The 21,577-nt window shown below is 38.5% G+C and overlaps 1 protein-coding gene across 1 annotated transcript in view; it reads right to left on the bottom strand.

The window, feature by feature from the left end:
- Positions 1–6,922: 6,922 nt before the first annotated feature.
- SPMIP2 (sperm microtubule inner protein 2) overlaps positions 6,923–21,577 on the bottom strand; it is a 62,826-nt gene continuing 48,171 nt past the window's right edge. The window contains exon 4 of the mRNA XM_070506527.1: positions 6,923–7,115. Coding sequence (XP_070362628.1) covers positions 6,923–7,115 — 193 coding nt within the window. The remainder of the gene's footprint in view (positions 7,116–21,577) is intronic.

Consider the following 21,577-nt stretch of genomic DNA (forward strand, 5'->3'; position numbering starts at 1 on the left):
CCCTTTTCTATCATGGAAATTTATTGTCATAACCAACATTGAAATACTGGTCCAGGCATGCTGACACAGACCCCTGGGGGCGCCATTGAGGTTCATCCCTTGGCCTGTTAGCCCAGGGATCTGCCACGCCCACTAGAGCTCAGATTTAATCCAGTTCAGCCAGGGCAGGCAACCTAGGGACTGGCCCCACCTAACAGCAAGCCCTCAGGCTACTTTTCAGCCTGCATTGACTGGGTGTCTTGATCCTCTACGGGCAGGCAAGGGTGTCTGCCTCTGTGGGGCAGGGCCAGTGTGAGGACCAGGTGAATTGTAGGGGGCATTGGTGGAGAGGTGGGGGCCTCTGCAGTGCGGCGTCAGGGTACACTCCAGGGGGTTGAGAAGTTTGCAAGGCCCAGGACTGTGTTGATGGTGTGTGTGGTCCTGTGGGGTGTGAGGCTTATCAGCAGCAGCAGGCCTGTGCTTCACAAATAGCCATAAAAAGGATCAGCCCCACCTTCCAAAGCCTGAAACAATTCAGTGCTCCATGCCTAGGGCCAGCCCCACTCAGCTGCACTCCTATGAGAACTGACAACAGCCTTGTAGGCCTGAGCCCATCACAACCATAAGCCCCTGAGCCTAGCAACCAGCTACACTGGGTACCAACCCAATTAAGAGGAAAACTGCAATAGGAGTGTGCTGATAGGCTTTGTAGCCAACGGTGCTGAGGCTCCCAAACCAGATTTACAAACAGCTGGCCAGGGAAGGAAAGACTAGACTCCCTGGGTACCTGCAATGGGAGCAACCCTGCCACAGCAGAAGGACACAAGTAGCCCACAGAGGGGTCACTCCTGGTTCTTATGGTCTCCTGACGAGAGGGAAGCACACTGCTGGGCCTCATTAGGCATCTCATACATAAGGCCACTTCTCCAAGATCAGGAGACATAGCCGACTCACCTAATACATAGAAATAAGCACAGAGAAGGAGGCATAATGAGGAGACAAAGGAATGCTTTCCAAGCAAGGGAACAGGACAAAACCCCAGAAAAAGGACTAAATGAAACAGAAACAAGCGACCAACTCAACAAAGAGTTCAAACAAAATAGCATGAGGATGCTCACAGATATTGGGAGAAGACTGGATGAACACAGGGAGCTCATCAGCAAAGAACTGGAAGATATAAAAAAAAAAAACCCAATCAGAAATGAAGAATACAATACTGGAAGTGAAAAATTCACTAGAGGGACTCAATAGCAGGGTAGAGGATGCAGAAGAACGGATCAGCAAACTAGACAAAAGACTAGGAAATCACCCAAGCAGAACAGAAAAAAGAATTACACAGAATGAGAACAGTCTAAGGGAATTCTGGGACAATATCAAGCGTGCTAACATTTGGATCATAGGTGTCCAAGAAGGAGAAGAGAGAGACAAAGGGGCAGAAAATTTATTTGAAGAAATAATAGATGAAAATTTTCCTAACCTGAGGAAGGAAACAGACATCCAAGTTCAGGAAACACAGAGAGCTCCAAAAAAGATAAGCCCAAAGAGGCCCACACCAAGACATATTTTAATTAAAATCCAAAATTAAAGATAAAGAATCCTAAAAGCAGCAAGAGAAAGGCCACAAGTGACATACAAAGGGAAGCCCATCAGGCTATCAATGGACTTCTCAGCTGAGACTCTATAGGTGAGAAGAGAATGGCATGATGTATTTAAAGTGCTAAAAGGAAAAAACCTACAGCCAAGAATACTCTATCCATCAAGGTTGTCATTCAGAATAGAAGGAGAGATTAAGAGCTTCCCAGACAAGCAACAATTAAAGGAGTTTATCACCAAGAAACCAGTTCTACAAGAAATGCTGGAGGGACTTATTTAAGTGGGAAAGCAATGACCACAAATAAAGATAAATATATATACATATATATATATATGTATATATATCAAAAAAACAAAACAACAAAAAAAACAGGCAATAAAATCACTTGTAAAGGTAAAAATATAGTAAAGGCAGCGGATCAACTACCTGTGAAGATAATATGAAGGTTAAAAGACAAATGTACTAAAATCGCCTATTTCAATGATAAGAGCGTAATGGATAGACACACACTAAACAAGAGACTATACATGATTTGAAAAACATAAAATGTGGGAGGAAGAGAGTAAAAACATAGAGCTTTTAGAAAGAGGTCAAGCTAGAATCTATCAACTCAATAGAGACTGTTATATACATAGAATATTACATAGGATCCTCATGATAATCACAAATCAGAAACCTTTAATAAGCAAGAAAAAAAGTAAGAGAAAAGAAATCAAACATATTACTAAAGACAGCCATCAAACCATAAGGGAAGAGAGCAAGAGAAAAAGAAAGGAACAGAGAACTACTAAAACACCCAGAAAAAACAGTAACAAAATGGCAATAAATACATATTTATCAATAGCTACTTTAAACGTCAATGGACTAAATGCTTCAATCAAATGCCATAGAGTGGCTAATTGGGTAAAAAAACAAGACCCATGTATATACTGCATACAAGAGACACACTTCAGACCTAAAGACACTCACAAACTGAAAGTGAAAGGATGGAAAAAGATATTTCATGCAAATGGCAAAGAAAAGAAAGTGGGGGTAGCAATACTTATATCAGACAAAATAGACTTTAAAACAAAAACTGTAACAAGAGACAAAGATGGGCACTACATAATGATAAAGGGAACAATCCAACAAGAAAATATAACACTTGTAAATATCTATGCACCCAACATAGAAGCACCTAAATATATAAAGCAAGTATTAACAGACATAAAAGGAGAAATAGACAATAACACAGTTGTAGTAGGGGACTTTCACACTCGACTTACACCAATGGATAGATCATCCAAACAGAAGATCAATAAGGAAATACTGGCCTTAAAGGGCACATTAGACCAGATGGACTTAGTAGATATACACACAGGACATTCCATCCAAAAACCACAGAATACACATTCTTTTCAAATGCACATGGAACATTCTCCAGGATTGATCACATATTAGGCCATAAAACAAGTCTCAATAAATTTAAGAAGATCGAAATAATACCATGCATCTTTTCTGACCACAAAGGTATGAAACTAGAAATCAACTACAGGAAGATAACCAGAAAAGCTACAAAGATGTGGAGATTAACCAAAATGCTACTGAACAATGATTGGGTCAATGAAGAAATCAAAGGAGAAATCAAAAAATTCCTGGAGACAAATGAAAATGAAAATACGACATGCCAAAATCTGGGATACAGCAAAAGTGGTTCTAAGACGGAAGTTTATAGCAATTCAGGCCTACCTCAACAAAGAAGAAAAATCCCAAATAGACAATCTAAAAGCGCATCTAAAGGTACTGGAAAAAGAACAACAAACAAAGCCCCAAAATCAGCAGAAGGAAGGAAATAATAAAAATCAGAGCAGAAATAAATGAAATAGAGACTAAAAAAACAATAGAAAAAATTAATGAAACCAAGAACTGGTTCTTTGAAAAGATAAACAAAATTGACAAACCCTTAGCTAGACTCACCGAGAGAAAAAGAGAGCAATCTATGGATTCAACACAATCCCTATCAAAGTTCCAACAACATTTTTCACAGAAATAGAACAAAGAATCCTAAAATTTATATGGAACAACAAAAGACCCTGAGTAGCCAAAGGATTCCTGAGAAAAAAGAACAGCTGGAGGTATCACACTCCCTGATTTCAAAATATACTACAAAGCCATAGTAACCAAAACAACATGGTACTGGCACAAAAACAGACACACAGATAAATGCAACAGAATCGAGAGCCCAGAAGTAAACCCACACATTTACGGACGCCTAATATTCGACGAGGGAGCCAAGAGCATACGATGGAGAAAAGAGAGTCTCTTCAATAAATGGTTTTGGGAAAACTGGACAGCCACATGCAAAAGAATGAAAGTAGACCATTCCCTTATATCATGCACAAAAATCAACTCAAAATGGACTAAAGACTTAAATGTAAGACCCGAAACCATGAAATTTCTAGAAGAAAACATAGGCAGTACACTCTTTGACATCGGTCTGAGCAACATATTTTCAAGTCCCATGTCTGACCGGGCAAGGGAAACAATAGAAAAAATGAACAAATGGGACTACATCAAACTAAAAAGCTTCCGCACAGCAAACGAAACCATCAACAAAACGAAAAGACAACCTAACAATTGGGAGAAGATATTTGCAAACCATATATCAGACAAGGGGTTAATATCCAAAATATACAAAGAACTCATACAGCTCAACAAAAAACCCCCCAACAACCCAATTAAAACATGGGCAAAGGATCTGAACAGAGATCTCTCCAAAGAAGATATACGGATGGCCAACAGGCCTAGATGCTCAACATCATTAGCTATCAGGGAAATGCAAATCAAAACTACAATGAGGTATCACCTCACTCCGGTCAAAATGGCTATAATTAACAAGACAGGAAACAACAAATGTTGGAGAGGTTGTGGAGAGAAGGGAACACTTGTACACTGGCTGGTGGGAGTGCAAACTGGTGCAGCCACTATGGAAAGCAGCATGGAGTATCCTCAGAAAATTAAGAATAGATCTGCCATATGATCCAGCTATCCCACTGCTGGGTATTTATCCAAAGAACTTGAAAAGGTAAAGGCATAAAGATACCTGCACCCCTATGTTCAATGCAGCATTGTACACAATAGCCAAGACTTGGAAGCAACCTAGGTGCCCATGAAGGAACCAATGGATAAAGAAGATGTGGTATTTATACAAGATGGACTACTACTCAGCCATAAGTAATGATGAAATCCGGCCATTTGTGACAACATGGATGGACCTTGAGGGTATTATGCTGAGTGAAATAAGTCAGAGGGAGAAAGGCAAATACTGTATGATCTCGCTCATAAGTGGAAGATAAAAACAATGACAAACAAACACATAGCATTGGAGACTGGATTGGTGGTTACCATAGGGGAGTGAGGGAGGGCAAAAGGGGTGATTAGGCTCACATGTGAGGGGATGGACTATAATTAGTTTTTGGGTGGTGAACATGATGTAATCTACACAGAATTCGAAATATATTATGATGTACATCCAAAAGCTTCCAAAACTGGACCAAGAAGAAGTAGAAAATTTGAATAGACCGATCACCAGTAAGGAGATCGAAAGAGCAATCAAAAACCTCCCGAAAAATAAAAGTCCAGGACCAGATGGCTTCCCTGGTGAATTCTACCAAACATTCAAAGAAGATTAATATCTATCCTTCTCAAACTCTTCCAAAAAATTGAAGAGGAGGGGAGGCTTCCTAACTCATTCTATGAAGCCAACATTATCCAGATACTGAAACCAGACAAGGACAACACAAAAAAAGAAAATTACAGGCCAATATCACTGATAAACATCAATGCAAAAATCCTCAACAAAATACTAGCAAATCGAATACAACAATACATTAAAAAGATCATACATCATGATCAAGTGGGTTTCATTCCAGGGATGCAGGGATGGTTCAACATCCGCAAATCTGTCAACGTGATACATCACATTAACAAAATGAAGAATAAAAATCACATGATCATCTCAGTAGTTGCAGAGAAAGCTTTTGACAAGATACAGCATCCATTTATGACAAAAACTCTAAATAAAATGGGTATAGAAGGAAAATACCTAAACATAGTAAAGGCCATATACGACAAACCCAGTAAATATCATTCTCAATGGAGAAAAACTGAAAGCTATCCCTCTAAGAACAGGAACCAGACAAGGATGCCTACTGTCACTACTGTTATTTAACATAGTGTTGGAAGTCCTAGCCAGAGCAATCAGGCAAGAAAAAGAAATAAAAGGGATCCACATTGGAAAAGAAGAAGTGAAACTGTCACTCTTTGCAGATGACATGATTTTATATCTAGAAAACCCTAAAGATTCCACTAAAAAACTTTTAGAAATAATAAAGGAATACAGTCAAGTCGCGGGAGACAAAATCAATGTACAAAAATCGGTTGCATTTCTATACACTAACAACGAAGTAGCAGAAAGAGAAATTAAGAATACAATCCCATTTACAATTGCAACAAAAAGAATAAAATACATAGGAATAAACTTAACCAAAGAGGTGAAAGATCTGTACACCAAAAACTATAAAACATTATTGAAAGAAATCAAAGAAGACACAAAGAAATGGAAAGATATTCTGTGCTCTTGGATTGGAAGAATTAACACCGTTAAAATGTCCACATTTCCTAAAGCAAAAGCTATGTAATGTTATAATCCAACGTTACTACAATTAAAAAATAAAAAAAACATTAAAAAAAAGAAACACTGGACTACTACAAAGTGCTTTTTGCTGTGCATTATACAGGAAAGAGTTGTTGACTTGAATACATACTTACACATTCTTTACTTGATCCTCGTGATATCTCTACAAAATATTCAGGACAGTTACTATTATTCCTATTTTAGTTATTAATAAAACCATTTAGGGAAATTACGCAACTTGCTCAAGATTTCATAGATAGTAATGGGAAAAACACCTTGAATTTGAACTGGTATATTCTTACTTTGCTCACCGGTCTATAAGGGTTTTAAGAGGGGTTGTAAATTTACCTCCATTTCACAAATTGAGAGCTTTCTCAGGTTTTGGAAATCAAGGAGAAGGCCATTCTCTCCAGGTTAAACCATATGATAAATAAGCAGTTGTAAGGACTGAACCCCACAACCTCTTGTTTTCTTTAGCTATAAGATGGCAATAACATCCCCCTATCCACAGAATAGACATTACTGTGGAAATCCAATATAAATTACAAGATGTTTTGATTGGTTAAAAGGAGCTGTAAAGCTGATTATTAGTAGTATTACCATTAAACAGCATTCTCTAATTCATATGTTAAAACAGCTTGATGTTTTCTATGATTATTTAGAAAAGCAAATGATCATACCTCCTTTATGGGTAGCTGTGGCAACTTAGGTGGTCTGGAAGCTCTTGGCAATGCTGCCTTACTTTGCCTAACGAGGATAGCCCATTTGGAATTTCTTTGATTAGTGTGCTCAAAATCACCCATATGCCAGGCAATAAAAGCACGACTGTATTTTCCTAGTGCGTCCATAATAGAAGGTTTTGGTTGCCTGAAAGAGAAAGAAATTAGTTGGTTTTCAAATTGGAAAGATCTAGAAACAAGGCCGCCATTTTTCCGATAGTTGAGATTTGTCTGTCTGTCTTGTATTTGAAGTGACTTCTAGCCAGGTGGCTTTGAAAGCTAAGGACCTGAGCCATGAGCCAGTGTTTGAAGTTTCTGGACATCCAGCTGCTGGAGATTCAGGGAACTCCTGATGAATTTGCCCCTGTAGCATGACTGCCCCTCATGTCCTTCAGAGCCAAGCATGCAAGATGCTGGGAAGTTGAAGATGGCATGTTCAGGCTGAGACCTCATGAGACCCACCAGTTCTGCAGGACATGGGTTGCCCATTTTGAGATCTCAGGGTAGTTCAGGAAAAGACCAGCTTCGTGTTTCCAGTCTCTGGCTTCAAAATGTGCTGGAGAAAAGATCGAGGCTTCACTCTCTTTTTCCAGTGAAATCCTTGCCTGGGTTCCAACACCCCTAAATTAGAATATTTTCTGAGTCCTGCCTTGTCATTACAAAGGGTCAGCTCTGGGGAAAAAGACAAAAAGGATCACAGGGTAAGGATTCACCATCTCATGTGGAAGGCTGTTGCTCTAGAGATCTTCTTGGGGCTTCTTACCCAACCATCCCTCTACCTGGAGGCTCAGAGTCTCTTGGCCACTGAGTTTCCCTTCCTAGAATCTGAGTTTTATGCGTTCCCAAATCTTTGGACCAAGATTTGTGGCAGGTCTGTATTGCTCTTCACTCATTCCAGAACATACACTCACTGTACGTTCAGCACAGTATGAGGCATGGAGAGACAGCAATAATAGGACAAAGTCCCTGTTAGCATAGAGCTTATCATACCAGTAAGGGAGACAGACAATAAACAGGGAAATAGGTCAAATATTTGGGAATATTTAGGAAGTACCATGGAGAAAAATAAAGCCAGATAAGAAATAGAAATGAAGGGCATGCTATTTTCGTCAGGGTAGGCAGGCGGAGAGGAGGTAATGTTAGAGCAGAGCTAAATGAAGGGAGAGAGCCGGCAATTCTCCCAGCAGTGGGCAGGGGTCAGACACTCCCTTCCCACACCCCAGAATCACAGAATCCTTGTGTTGGGAGGGAGAAGACCATGCCACTCTCCAGCAAAACCTCCACTGACACCCCATAGCTTCAGAATAAAGTCCAAATTCCTTAGCATAGAACACAGAGGTGTTTGTTATTGCTGTGTTGTTTTTTGTCGGTTTTCTTTTTTTAAATGGTCTGCCCACATGGGCCTTTCTGGTCTGCTCCGCAGCCTCTGCCTTCTCTCAGACACACACTGCGCTTCACTGTGTTCTCCCCCAACCCTCCAGGGGCTCCCAGAAGCCGTGCATTCAGACCTTCAGCCTTCTGCTTCAACTTTTCCTTCTGCTTACAGCTCCCTTCCTCCTCCTTTCCTGACAAACTGCAGCCAAGGCTTTAAATGTCACCTCTTCTGTGAAGACTTTCCTTATTCTTGTCAGGCAGCAGTTTTTCTCCTTTGATAGCACACTGTATTTGACTTCTTTTGTAGAAACTATCAGAATACACTTAAATTTCTAGCCCAGCAGTCTGCCTCTGAACTCAGTGCTGCTTAAAGAGCCCAGAATGTGTCTCATTCATCATTGCGTCCCCAGTGCCTATTACCCTGCCTGACACATAGTTGAATCGGTGATGGATGGAGTGATGAGGACAGGAGGGAGAAGATCAGAGCTGAATTACTTTGGAGGTTATCTACTTTCCTTCCCACTCCTCTCCACTCCCCCTCTCCTGCAGCCTCCTTTTCCCCTCCCACCAGTGGCAGGTGTGCAGGAAGGGATCCCAACAGTCTGGTTTGTCTGAGTTTTGTTATTACAAGTACAGATTAATAGCAGGGAATAATCTCAAGAAAGTTTAAAGGGCAAGATAGCTAATGGTTAGAATCTATGGAACAAGTATTGTTTATAGTTCATATTAGCTTGATTAATGATTCACAGAAAACCATTTCATGCAAATGTGCCATATTTTCTTAAAAATAATGTATTATAGAAGTAATTATGCCGAATAGTTTAGAAAAGAAAAATCGTTGCATGTATTTAGTCTTCATTTAAGTGCTGAAATATTTTATAATCTTTTATTTTAAATTCAGAATATCCTATGTTGCTGAATCTTGAATCACCAGGAGCAACGGAAAGTTAAAAATTAGTTGTAATTCAAAGATTCTGAAGTTCTTATAAAAATACTAGCCACGTCAACTATGGAGATTTACACAGCATATTGAACTTACAAATGAGCCACAAAAGTCAAAAAGGGTAAACCAAGGAGCAGAAGGTTTGGCTCCAAATGGAACACCAATGCCGGGCCATCAGTGATGGTTTAGTGTTAGTGACAAACACATATCAGTAAACACAAATCCCCAAATAAATAATGTAACCAAACATTACACTAAGAGTGTAATATTCTTACTATTAATTCTTATGTTAAGTAGGTCCCAAGGTCAGATTTGTTTCTCAATTTTTTCCCTTTTCCCCCTTTTTCTTCTCCCCAAAGCCCCGCAGTACATAGTTGTATATTCCAGCTGTGAGTGCCTCTGGTTGAGCTATGTGGGACATTGCCTCAGCATGGCATGATGAACTGTGCCATGTCCGCGCCCAGGACCCGAACTCGCAGAACTCTGAGCTGCCAAAGCAGAGTGCGCAAACATAACCACTCGGCCACAGGGCAGGCCCTCAGATTTGTTGCTTCTTGAAATGATTTTAAGCTTATAGAAAAGTGGAAGCACAGTACAAAAGCTTATTTTCCTGAATCATTTGAAAATATATTATTGACACGATACTCATGATCCCCAAATACTTGAGTGTGTAATTCCTACAAAGATATTCTACATAACCTCAATATAACCATCAAAATCAGAGGAAATCAGAAAATTAACATGTTTTTATTACCACCATCTAATCCTCAGACACCATTCAAATTTTCCAGTTGTCCCTGTAATGTCCATTTTGCAAAAGGATCCAGTTCAGAATCAGATATTGCATTCAGTTTTCTCATCTCTTTAGTTTCCTTCAATCTGGAACAGTTTCTCAATCTTCCTGTAAATTTCACACAGCCTTGATGATTTTGAAGAACACAGGCCAGTTATGTTTTAGATGTCCCTCAAATTGGCTTTGTCTTATGTTTCTTCTTGATTAGATTCAGGTTATGCATCTTTGAGTGGGAATAACACAGAAAGGCCATGGTGCGACTTGTCCCATTGCTGGTGAGGTTCACTTAGGTCACTTGATTAAGGTGATATCAGCCAGGCTTCTCCTTTGTAAAATTCCTTTGCCTTTTTATTGTTAGTATTTTGTGAGAAAATACTTTGAAATTATGTAAATATCTCATCCCATATCAAACTTTCCATTTATTCATTAATTTGTTTATATCAGTAGGGACTCATGATTTCCTACTTTATTCAATGGAATATAATCCATTAATAACACTCATTTTGATGCCCAAGTTGTCCCAGATTTGGCTAGTGGGAGCCTTTCAATCTGGCTTCTGTGTCCTTCTGAAATAGCCTTGTTATTCTTTGAACATTTCCTTGCTTTTTAACACAAAAAGATGTTCCAAATTCATCTTTCCCTTCCCCAGTTCTCGAATAATCATTTCTTGAGGGAACTCTAGTTCCTTTTAGTGGAAGGTGGTGTTAGAAGCCAAGATCTGGGTGCTAGGGATTTTTTTATTATCGGGGTGCCACTCTCACACAGCCATCTCAGACAAAATTACACAGGATTCATCAGAGGGTTCGTTTTGTTTTCTCTCTTTCCATATTTGTAACTCTTTTGTCCTATAGTGGCAAACCTGGCCCCCATTCTCTTTATTTACTTACTTGTTTGACCAGTCTTCCTGTCTGTAACCAATGTCCCATTGCTACCACCAACCCCTTCACCTTAGGCTTGCCCCTCTTACCCCATTTGGAATCCAACACCCCGCCCCAGGCTGCCCCCAGCAGATGCCTCTCACTTTGCTTTGAACTGCCACAGTTCCCCAACTCCTCATTCTGGAGCAGCAATTCCTTTGCTAGGCTGCCCCCGATAGCTCTAAGACTGAATTGTTGGGGAAAGGAAGAGGACAGCAGTCAGATATTTCTGAAACATCCCCAATTGTCAAGAAGAGTACCTGGTATATATCAGCTGCTTGAATAAATGGATTTCCTATCGCTAGATCTAGATTGTTAAACCTTAATGCAGCAATTGTGCTTTATGTAATTTTTAACAGTGATATATAATTCACATACCATAAAATCCAATTTAAGTAAACAATTCAATGGTTTTTTATCATATTTACAAAGTTGTGCAACCATCAACACTAGTTCCAGATATTATCATCACCCTAAAGAGAAACCCTATGCCCATTAGCAGTCACCCCCCATTCCCCCCCTCTCCAGCACCTGGCAATCACCAAGCTACTTTCTGACTCTATGCATCTGCCTATTATGGACATTTCATGTAAGTGCAGTCATACAGTATGTGGCTTTTGGTGAGTGGCTTCTTTCACTTAGCATAATGTTTTCAAGATTTATCCACGTTGTAGCTGTATCAATACCTCATTCCATTTTATGGCCAAATAATATTGCACTTTATTTATGCCATTTTGTTTCTATCTTCATCAGTTGATAGACATTTGGGTTGTTTCTCACTTTTGTCTATTATGAATGGTGTTCCTATAAATATTCATGTACAAGTTTTTGTATGGACATACACTTTCAATTATCTTTGGTAGATACCTAGGATTAGAATTGTGGGGTCATATGTTTAGTTTTTGAGAAACTACCAAAGTGTTTTCCAAAGTGGCTGTGCCATTTTACAATGCCGTTAGCAATGTATGAGAATTCCAATTTCTCCACATCCTCATCAGCACACTGTCTTTTTTATTTTTGCCATCCAAATGTGAAGTAGTATCTCATTCTCGGTGTGGTTTTCATTTGCATTTCCCTCATGACTAATTATGTTGAACATCTTTTCATGAGCTCTTTGGCCCTTTGTATGTCTTCTTTGGAAAGTGTCTGTTCATCCCCTTTGCACATATTTTAATTGGGCTATTTGTCTTTTTGTTGTTGAATTGTAAGCGTTCTTCATATATTCTGGATACAAGTCCCTTATGAGATATAAGATTTGGAAATATTTCCTCCCATTTTGTGGGCTGTCTTTTCACTTTCTTGATACTATCCTTTGAAACATAAAAAGGTTCTAATTTCAATTAAGTCTCATTTGTCAGCTTTTCTTTTGTCACTTGTTCTTTGGCGTCATATCTAACAAACAGTTGCCTATTCCAAGGTCATGAAGATTTACTTCTTTGTTTTCTTCTAAGAATTTTATAGTTTTAGCTCTTACATTTAGGTCTATAATCATGTTGAGTCTATGTTTGTTTATGGTGTGAGAAAGGGGTCGAACTTCAATCTTTTGCATGTGGATATCCCAACATCATTTTTTGAAAAATTTTTTTCCTTGTTGAATTGTCTCAGCACCCTTTTTAAAAGTCAGATGACCGTAAATGTAAGGTTTTATTTCTGCACTCTCAATTCTATTGCATTAATCTATACGTCTGTCCTTGTACCTGTATCACGCCATCTTGATTACTATAGCTTTGTAGTAAATTTTGAAATTGAAAAATGTGAGTCCTCCAACTTTGTTCTTTTTCAAGATTGTTTTGGCTATTCTTGGTCCCTTGCATTTTCATATAGATTTTAGAGTCATCCTATCAGTTCTGCAAAGAAGCCAACTGGAATTTGGAGAGAGACTTCATTGAACCTGCAGATCTATTTAGAAGGTATTGTCATCTTGACAGTATTAAGTCTTCCAATCCATGAACATAGGCTATCTTTCCATTTATTTGGGTTTCCTTTACTTTCTTTTAATGATGTTTTGTGGTTTTCAGTTTGCACTTCTTTTATTAAATTTATTCCTAGATATTTTATTCTTTTTGATTATATCGTAAATGTAATTTTTTTCTTAATTTCATTTCAGATTACTCATTGCTAGTGTATAGAAATACAATTGATTTTTGTATATTGATCTTTTATCTTGCAGCCTTACTGAACCCATTTATTGGTTCTGATAGGTTTTATGTAGATTCCTTAGAATTGTCTATATATAAGATCATGTCATCTGCAAATAAATGTAGTTTTACTTCTTCCTTTCCTGGAAGGATGCCTTTTATTCCTTTTCCTTACCTAACTGCCCTGGCTAGAACCTGTATTATAATGTTGAATAGACATGGTGAGAGAAGAGAGTCTTGTTCCTCATCATAGAGTAAAAGCATCCAGTCTCTCACCATTAGTCCATTTACATTTAATGTAATTATTGATAAGGTAGGATTTACATCTGTTATTTTGCTATTTGTTTTATATATGTCTTATGTCTATTTTGTTCCTTTATTTCTCCATTACTGTCTTCTTTTGTGGTAAATAAGTATTTTTAGCATTCTATTTTAATTCTCTTGTCAAGCCTTTTATTGTATGTTTTTGAGGGTTTTATTTTGTTTTGTTCTGTTTTTAGTGGTTGGCATGAGGATTACAAAATAATCTAGTTTGGATTGATACAACCTAATTTCAATCATATACAGAAACCTTGTTTCAAAGTAACTCCATTCTCTCCTTATTCATTTGTGTTATTCTTGTCATAACAATTATACCTCTCTAATTTATAAGCCCATCAACACAGTTTTATAAGTGTTGTTTTATGCAATTGTCTTTAAATAATATAGGCAAAAAGAGGAGTTACAAACCAAAATATGGCAATACTGACTTTTTAATTTATCTATGTAGTTACCTTTACAAGTGCTTGTTTATTTTTCATGTGGATTTGAATTACTGTTTATTGTCCTTTCATTTCAATCTGAAAGACTCCCTTTAGCATTTCATTTTGGGGCGATCTACTAGTGAGAAAAATATCTCAGTTTTTGCTTATTTGGGGACGTCTTAATTTCTGCTTCATCTTTGAAGGATAGTTTTGCTAGATATAGAATTATTGGCTAATAATCTTTTTCTTTCAGAACTTCGAAAAATGTGTCATTCCACTGCCTTCTGGCTTCCATAATTTCTGCTGAGAATTTAACTTTTATCTTGAAGATCCCTTATATGCAATGATTCATATTTCTTTTACTGCTTTCAAGATTCTCTCTTTGTCTTTGCCTTTCAACAGTTTGACTATGATATGTCTAAATGTGAGTCTCTTTGAGTTTATCTTACTTAGAGTTTGTTGAGCTTCTTGAATGTGTCAATTACTTTTTCATCAAATTTGGGAAGTTCTTGACCCTTATTTCTTTAAATAGTCTTTCTACCCCTTTCTCTTTCTCCTGTCCTTCTAGAATTCCCATTATGCTATATTAGTACACAGCCTCAGAGGCTCTGTTCATTTTTTTCTTTGTGTTTCTTAGACTGGATAATTTCAGTTGACCCATATTCAAGTTCACTGATTCTTTTCTGACAGCTCAAATCTGCTATTAAGCTCCTGTCATGAATTTTTTACTTCAGTATTGTACTTTTCTTTTTTTAAAGATTGGCACCTGAGCTAACAACTGTTGCCAATCTTTTTTTTTTCCTGCTTTTTCTCCTCAAATCCCCCCAGTATGTAGTTGTATATTTTAGTTGTGGGTCCTCCTAGTTGTGGCATGTGGGATGCTGCCTCAGCATGGCCTGACGAGCGGTGCCATGTCCTTGACCAAGATCCGAACCAGCAAAGACCTGGGCCACTGAAGGAGAGCATGTGAACTTAACCACTCAACCACATTGCCAGCCCCAGTATTGAACTTTTCAACTCCAGAATTTTTATTTCTTTTTTGTAAGTTTTATCTCTTTATTGATATTCTTTGCTTAGCAAGATATTATTGTCATACTTTCCTTTAATATTTTGACATGGTTTCTATGAGGGAAGGGTCTAAATGTAGCCCAACACCTCCCCTGTGTTCCCAATAAGAATCTTGCATTCAGTACAGGACACACTGGCATGCTCACAAATTGCACTGCATGCAAAGAACTCAGAGCACAGCCAGTATGTTCCTGTTGTCTCTGTATTGGGCACATGTAAGCTTTCTCAGATACTTTCAAATACTTGCAATATTTCAAATACTTCCTGTATTTCAGACTGTATGAGGCAGGGGTTGAGGTGCTTCTACTATGGCACAATGTGAGGTAAGTGCAGCCATGCTGAGCATGGCAGCTGCTGAATGGATCCATTAGCCATGGAGGACCAACACATTGCAAGGAGCCAGATCTTGGGTATAGTCTCTCCTCTTGCTATAAGTAACCACTGTACCACTTGAGCCTGGTGTGCTTGTTGTCTGTTCTCAGTGACCTTGAATCATGCCCTAGTCTCTTCCCTGGTAGTGCTTACCTGCCTTCTAACCTTGGTCACACTCATGTTATATTCTATCCTGTGGCACAGCATGACTAGCTAGTGAAACGGTTTTCTTTAGCATTTTGAACATATTTATAGTAGCTGACTGAAAGTCTTTGTTTGGTAAATACATCTGTTCTTTCTCAGAGACAGCACGTATTGACTGCTTTTCTTCACCTGTGTTTGGGCCATACTTTCCTGTTCCTTTGTTTGTCTCATATTTTTTGTTGAAAATGCAGCATTTCAATTAATATAAAGTGTCAATTCTGAAAATGAGATTTCCTCCTCCTTCTTAGGGCTCGTTCTTGTTCCTGCTTGTTGTTTTGGTGGTGGTGGTGATGTTGCTGTTTTTTAATGACTTGCCTAGACTAATTGTTTAAAGGCTGTCTTGTGTGCCCCCTGAATTTTCTCCTTGGCTAGCTCAGTGGTCAGCTACTGATTGGACAGACATTTCCTTAAATGCCTCAAATCAATGTATCTTCTGGCCTTTGTGTGTGTCGAGGCATACTTTCAATGCTCTGGCAGGCAGCTTACAGCACCACATTAGCCTCCATCTCCTGCTTATATGGAGCTTCAAGATCAGACAAAAGTGAGAGAATAGGACATTCTCAAGTTTTTCCTGGGCATGTATGCAGTCCTGCATGTCTTCACAGCTTTCTAAATTTCTAGAAATATGTTGTAGAATTTCAAAATCCCCTATGGACATCTCATCTCCCAGTTTTTCTTTTTAAGATTTTTGGTCAGCTCCTTGTTTGCCCCAACTAGTGATGCTCCCTCAGGCAGCTGTGATATTAAACAACTGTTGCTGATTGTTGTTGATGAATGCCCATGGGATAGAGCTGTTCCTACACAGAGTTGGGTCAAATAATGACAAGCACTGAGAATGGAGCTTTTCCAGGAATTTTCAAGGTGGATCAAATATAACACTTCTCTGAGTATGAGGCTTTTCAGGGAGCTTCAAATCTGTGTTTCTCCTCCAATGATCAGTAAACTGCTCGTTTTCACAGCTACCATGGTTGTGAGGCTACCATAGAGCTGGCAAGAGAGGACGTGAATAGGACAATTTTAATTTAAATTTGAAATGCCACAAAGATCATTGTTCTTTCCAAGATTCAGCCATTTTTCTTAAATAAATACTCCACGGATTGTGGAAGGATTTGGGTAATACCCAGTATTTTGAAAAAGGTGATTTTGACAACTTTTGCCAGTGTTCTTATTTCTTTTATGGAGGAGTGTACTTTTGGAGGTCCTTACTCCACCATTGCTAAAATGATTCCCAAATTTAATCATTTTAAAATGAAATGGAGACTCACTGTTTAAAGAAAAATTGTGCCTTATGTTTCCACTTCTTCTTTCACCCCTCCTCAGTAATGCATTCTACTTTGTTTTACCATTACTTCGTTGTGATGATTCTTAGCCCAGGCAACAGGAACCTCCTTTCTATCTGTCAGATCAGATCATCTCTTTTCAGACTTTCTAGTATGACTTCCCAGAAGTGTTTGTGATTGTTAACATTGTCCTCCTCCTGGAATTCCTTTCCACTTGGGCTTCCAAAGCTCTTCTCTTTATGTCTCTCCTCTGACTTCTCATGTTACTACAGCTACATTTCTTTTTGAAGAATCTTTCATTCTTTTTGCTCCTTTATCATTGATATTCCCCAGAATATCATCCTTGAGTCTCATCTCTTGATATACCACCACCCACCTCCAAACCATGGAATAGCATTTATATCCAAGGATTCAACCAACATCAACACACTGACAATGAAGTTTTTACTTTCAACTCTACAATCTAAATGCAAACTCTCAGCTTCTTACTGAACATATTACCAGGATAACTCATAGCTAATAATAACAATAATAATTTCTAGCATTTATTAAGATACATGAGATTCCAGACACTATGCTAGTTGCTTCATAAGAATTAACTCTAATATTCATAATAATCCCATATGAAAGGTATCATTTCCTGCTTTTTACATCTGAGGTTAGATTGATTAATTTATCCAAGATCAAACTATTGAAAAGCAGTAGTGGGGCTGGCCCTGTGGCCAAGTGGTTAAGGTTCCATGTGCTCCACTTTGGCAGCCTGGGTTCGTGGGTTCAGCTCCCAGTGTGGACCTGCTCCACTTGTCAGCCATGCTGTGGAGGCATCCCACATACAAAAGGCAGGAAGATTGACACAGATGTTAGCTCAGGGTGAATCTTCCTCACAAACAAAAAGGACTAGAGCTGGGATTTCAACTTGGAATTGTCTGATTCTAAACATATGTAATTACCTTATCCATAAAATGGGGGTAATATTATAATACCTACTCTATATGAGAATTAAATGAGTTAATACTTATATAATACTTAAAAAAGTATCAACCCATAGTAAAAATTCAGTAAATGTTGGCTATATGTATTATTATTGTTATATAAGATGCTGCCTCTCAATTCATCTCCCCATCTCCCTATTTTCTTCCCTCACCAAATACCCTTTCTTTCCTCTCTCTTCCCTATTTTGGTCAATGATATAACCATATACTCAGCCACCCAAAAGAGACATATCAAAATTGCCTTTGACTTTCACATCTCCCGCATCCTTCGACATTTAGTTGGTTGCCAAGTCTCATTGAGTCTTTTTCTCAACTGTCTCACCATCCCCACCTCTCTAATTCAGGTTCTCATCATTGTGATTATTGCAAACTCACTTAACTTGTCTTTTTCTCTTCAGTCTCTGCTCCACCCATTCAGTAAACAGTTTTCTACAGCTATTACATACCAAGTATTCTTTCCAACACAAGTTTGATTACATGACTTCCTTACTTAAAATTTGAAAAACAACAATTCATTGCCTACAGAATTAAGCACAAAATCTTTAGTATGGAATTTAAGACACTACACAATCTGGCCCCTGTATTGCAATTCCCCTGGACCAATACCCTATGTTTTAGCCACATCAGACAACCAGCCATTTCATCAACACACCATGAAGGTTCACTCCTTCGTGGTTTTGCTTCTGTGATTCCTCACGGCTGGAATGCCTTTCCTGGCTCCACCTCCGAGCTCTCCTTTTGATTTCCCAAGCAGCCTTAAAAATGCAGCTCGTGTTATCTCTCCTCCAAAGCATTCCTGAATGGCCACCCCACCTTCAACACTGGGGCACAATCATGGGCTCCTGTGTTCCCCTGAGTACATTGTTCATCCCTCTTATACTTGGTATTGTCATGTTGACTCTCACCCCCAGTACATCTGTGAGTAAAGGGAAAGAACCATTTCTTCCTTTTTTGTATCTTCAGTGTCTAGCAGAGTTCATGAACATAGAACACATTTTCAGTCAATTTTGCTTGCCTCTATAAAGATACAAAAAAATGGTTTCATAGTAATCTGCAGCAAGATACCCTGTGACTGTACGTGACCGAGGGTTTGGGGTGAGGTGGAATTGATTTTAAATTCACAATCTCTTTTGCTATTTGAATTTTTAAAACTGTGAGCATGTATTATTTTTATAATAAAACATGTCTAAATTTTCCTTAAAAACCATTGGTTATTTGGGAAATGACCAAAATTTTCCCAGCACCGTGAATGGCAGAGAAATGGAGTAAGAAGATAAAATAGACTTTAGCGCTAAGTTAGGAAATGACTGGCTTGTCCTTGCTTATGTAACTGTCTAAAACCGATGGGACAAACTTAACTTTTGTTTTGACACTTCTGCCACAGAAAATACTCTGGACTGCTGAAGAGGGGCCCCGCTAAGGGTGGTGATCTGCTTGGTCTTCTGGGTTCCCAACTTTTGATTACTCAAGCTGGGCCCACAGGAGACGCCAGGGCAGCCACTTCGATTCATGACCAGACAATTCAATGAACTCTCAGTATGTTGGTGAAATAACCAGCTTAAATTAATACGTTTACTTAAATTGATCAAAGTAGCCTGTTATTCTGGAGATTGACCACCCAGCATCGGTCTTGCCCAGAAGCGAAGCTTTTTCTACTGTTTAGTGATCTTCTATGTTCCCTCTGGTTGACTAAAAATAGTTCTAATAAGTGGTAAAATTACCGTCTTTTAGATTCCAAAGTTAAAGAAACAAATCACTAACTGTGTAAGTTCCAGTGAGTCAATCTGGTTGCCTAATATATACCCCAGACACAGTTATTCACTTGATTTTCAAATAGAGAAATATGTGGAAAGTCCCCTTTAGGGCTGCAGCAGTTTACTTGCAGCATCACAAAGTGATGTAACCGTGTATTTCTAACCTGTGAAGAGTGGTGCTGTATCTAAATGATGACTTAAAAGCATGACTATGTACCTGTTTTCTCAGCAAGCTCGTTCCCTTAAATGTTTGCTTTCTCACAGGGTCATTGATTTCTGCTCTTTCCATTTCCAGAAGTACTCAAAAGCCATTGAGGGCACATGGAAATTTTTGAGAAACACATTTAGAAACCATTTGGCAGGATCTGCACTTTCTGGGAGAACAGGCCTTCTCTCTCTGTTATTTTCTCTTTGGAACATTTGCAGGAAAATAAGACCCCTGTTTTTTAAAGATCTTTCTGCATTTACGGTATGGTCTACATCTAAAGTCAGAATCTCCTAAGGCATTATAATTAGAGCTTTAAAGATGTTTTTAATTGTATTTTCCTTTTCTGAATTGGCCTTCTACATAGACAGAGTGGGTGTTACTGCAAACACAAACAGCCACATATGTCATATGATGTCAGAGACACCAGCTGCCAAGAAAACAGTCCTTTAAACCCTCCCTTGCTGCTTTCTTTTATTCCACAACCAGAGACCAGGCTTCCAGTGCACACAGTTGGGGGGAGGTACTATAAAGCATTGTCACCTGGTCCTTCTCAAGAGAATGTAAATTGAAGGGGTAGAACCATAAAGGAGGAAGTGAAGACATTTGGGATGCTGCAGATCAGTTTCAGCCATATCACCATTTAGTGAAGTCCAACCTTATTTCTTAAACATTGATCTTCCTTCCGTCCTTGTCCCTACAGAATCACACAGGATGATGTCATGTCTTGTTTTCAAAAGATTTAATCTTAATCTTCTGAGATAACAATTATTTGATCCTGGATCAATAACTGTCATGGAGATGATTAAAAACATGAAACTATTTTGGTATTACATATTTGAACAAACAAAATGAGTACACAACTGTATTTAGCAATTATTAATAGAGAAAAACTTTTATGTTAATGAAATTTATCCTAGGTTAGTTGTTGCCCTGGAGATTCTTGTTGAGTGGAAAGAGAAATAGGCTTATAAAAAAGGCTAATTTTTAGTAATCCCTATCCAAAGGAGCTTACAGAGATTTATTTAGAAGGCATGTGCAGTGCTTACCTAATGTTCAGTCTTCAAGATGCTCGGGAAACTGAGGTTCTACCTCTGAATTGTAACCTAACCTGCTTAAGATAAAGATCTAAAGTGATATTTGACTGAATGATTAGAACAATTTGAGGTAATTTATAGCCTCAAAGATCCAGAAGCTATCTGTATTGTGGATCCTGTCTTTAGACAGCAAGAGTCTCAGCCAGAGTTTATTGAGCAGGCACTTACTATGTGTTCAGCAGAGTACCAGGTCACCTGGGAGACCACACAGAAGCTAATAGCTTATAGAAGTCTATATAAAACGGACACATGGCAAAAGAACCAAAACATTAGTATATGGAAAACAATTACTGATTTACTCCTCTACCTGCAAATGAGTAAAATGGCTACTAAGAGATTATTTGATTGCAATCAACCTCCAAGGTTAATTATTAATGATGAAATGGAGAGAGAAATTTTTGTGCCCGTTTGGATCTTTTATTCTTGCTCAGTGGTCTCCTCCTTTCCAAAATAGCGAAAATGTCCATGATCAGTTTCACAGCGTTAACAAATCAAAAACCAGTTTATTAAGTGGGTCTGCACATCTATGGGCACAAACTATTTTGCAAAGTTTAGGATTATTTAAATTTATAAACAAACCGTAATTCACATTAGTGTGAAATATACCGTCTCAAGGATAAAAAGGAAACCGCTTCTCAAAGAAGCGTTTGGGAAATCTCAAGAGCAATCTTCCCAAATTGCCAGTGTAGCTGTTTCAGGCATAAGAACATGGCTTGAATGCTATTTTTAA

The sequence above is a fragment of the Equus asinus genome, chromosome 3, assembly GCF_041296235.1.
Source record: "Equus asinus isolate D_3611 breed Donkey chromosome 3, EquAss-T2T_v2, whole genome shotgun sequence".
Taxonomy (NCBI): domain Eukaryota; kingdom Metazoa; phylum Chordata; class Mammalia; order Perissodactyla; family Equidae; genus Equus; species Equus asinus.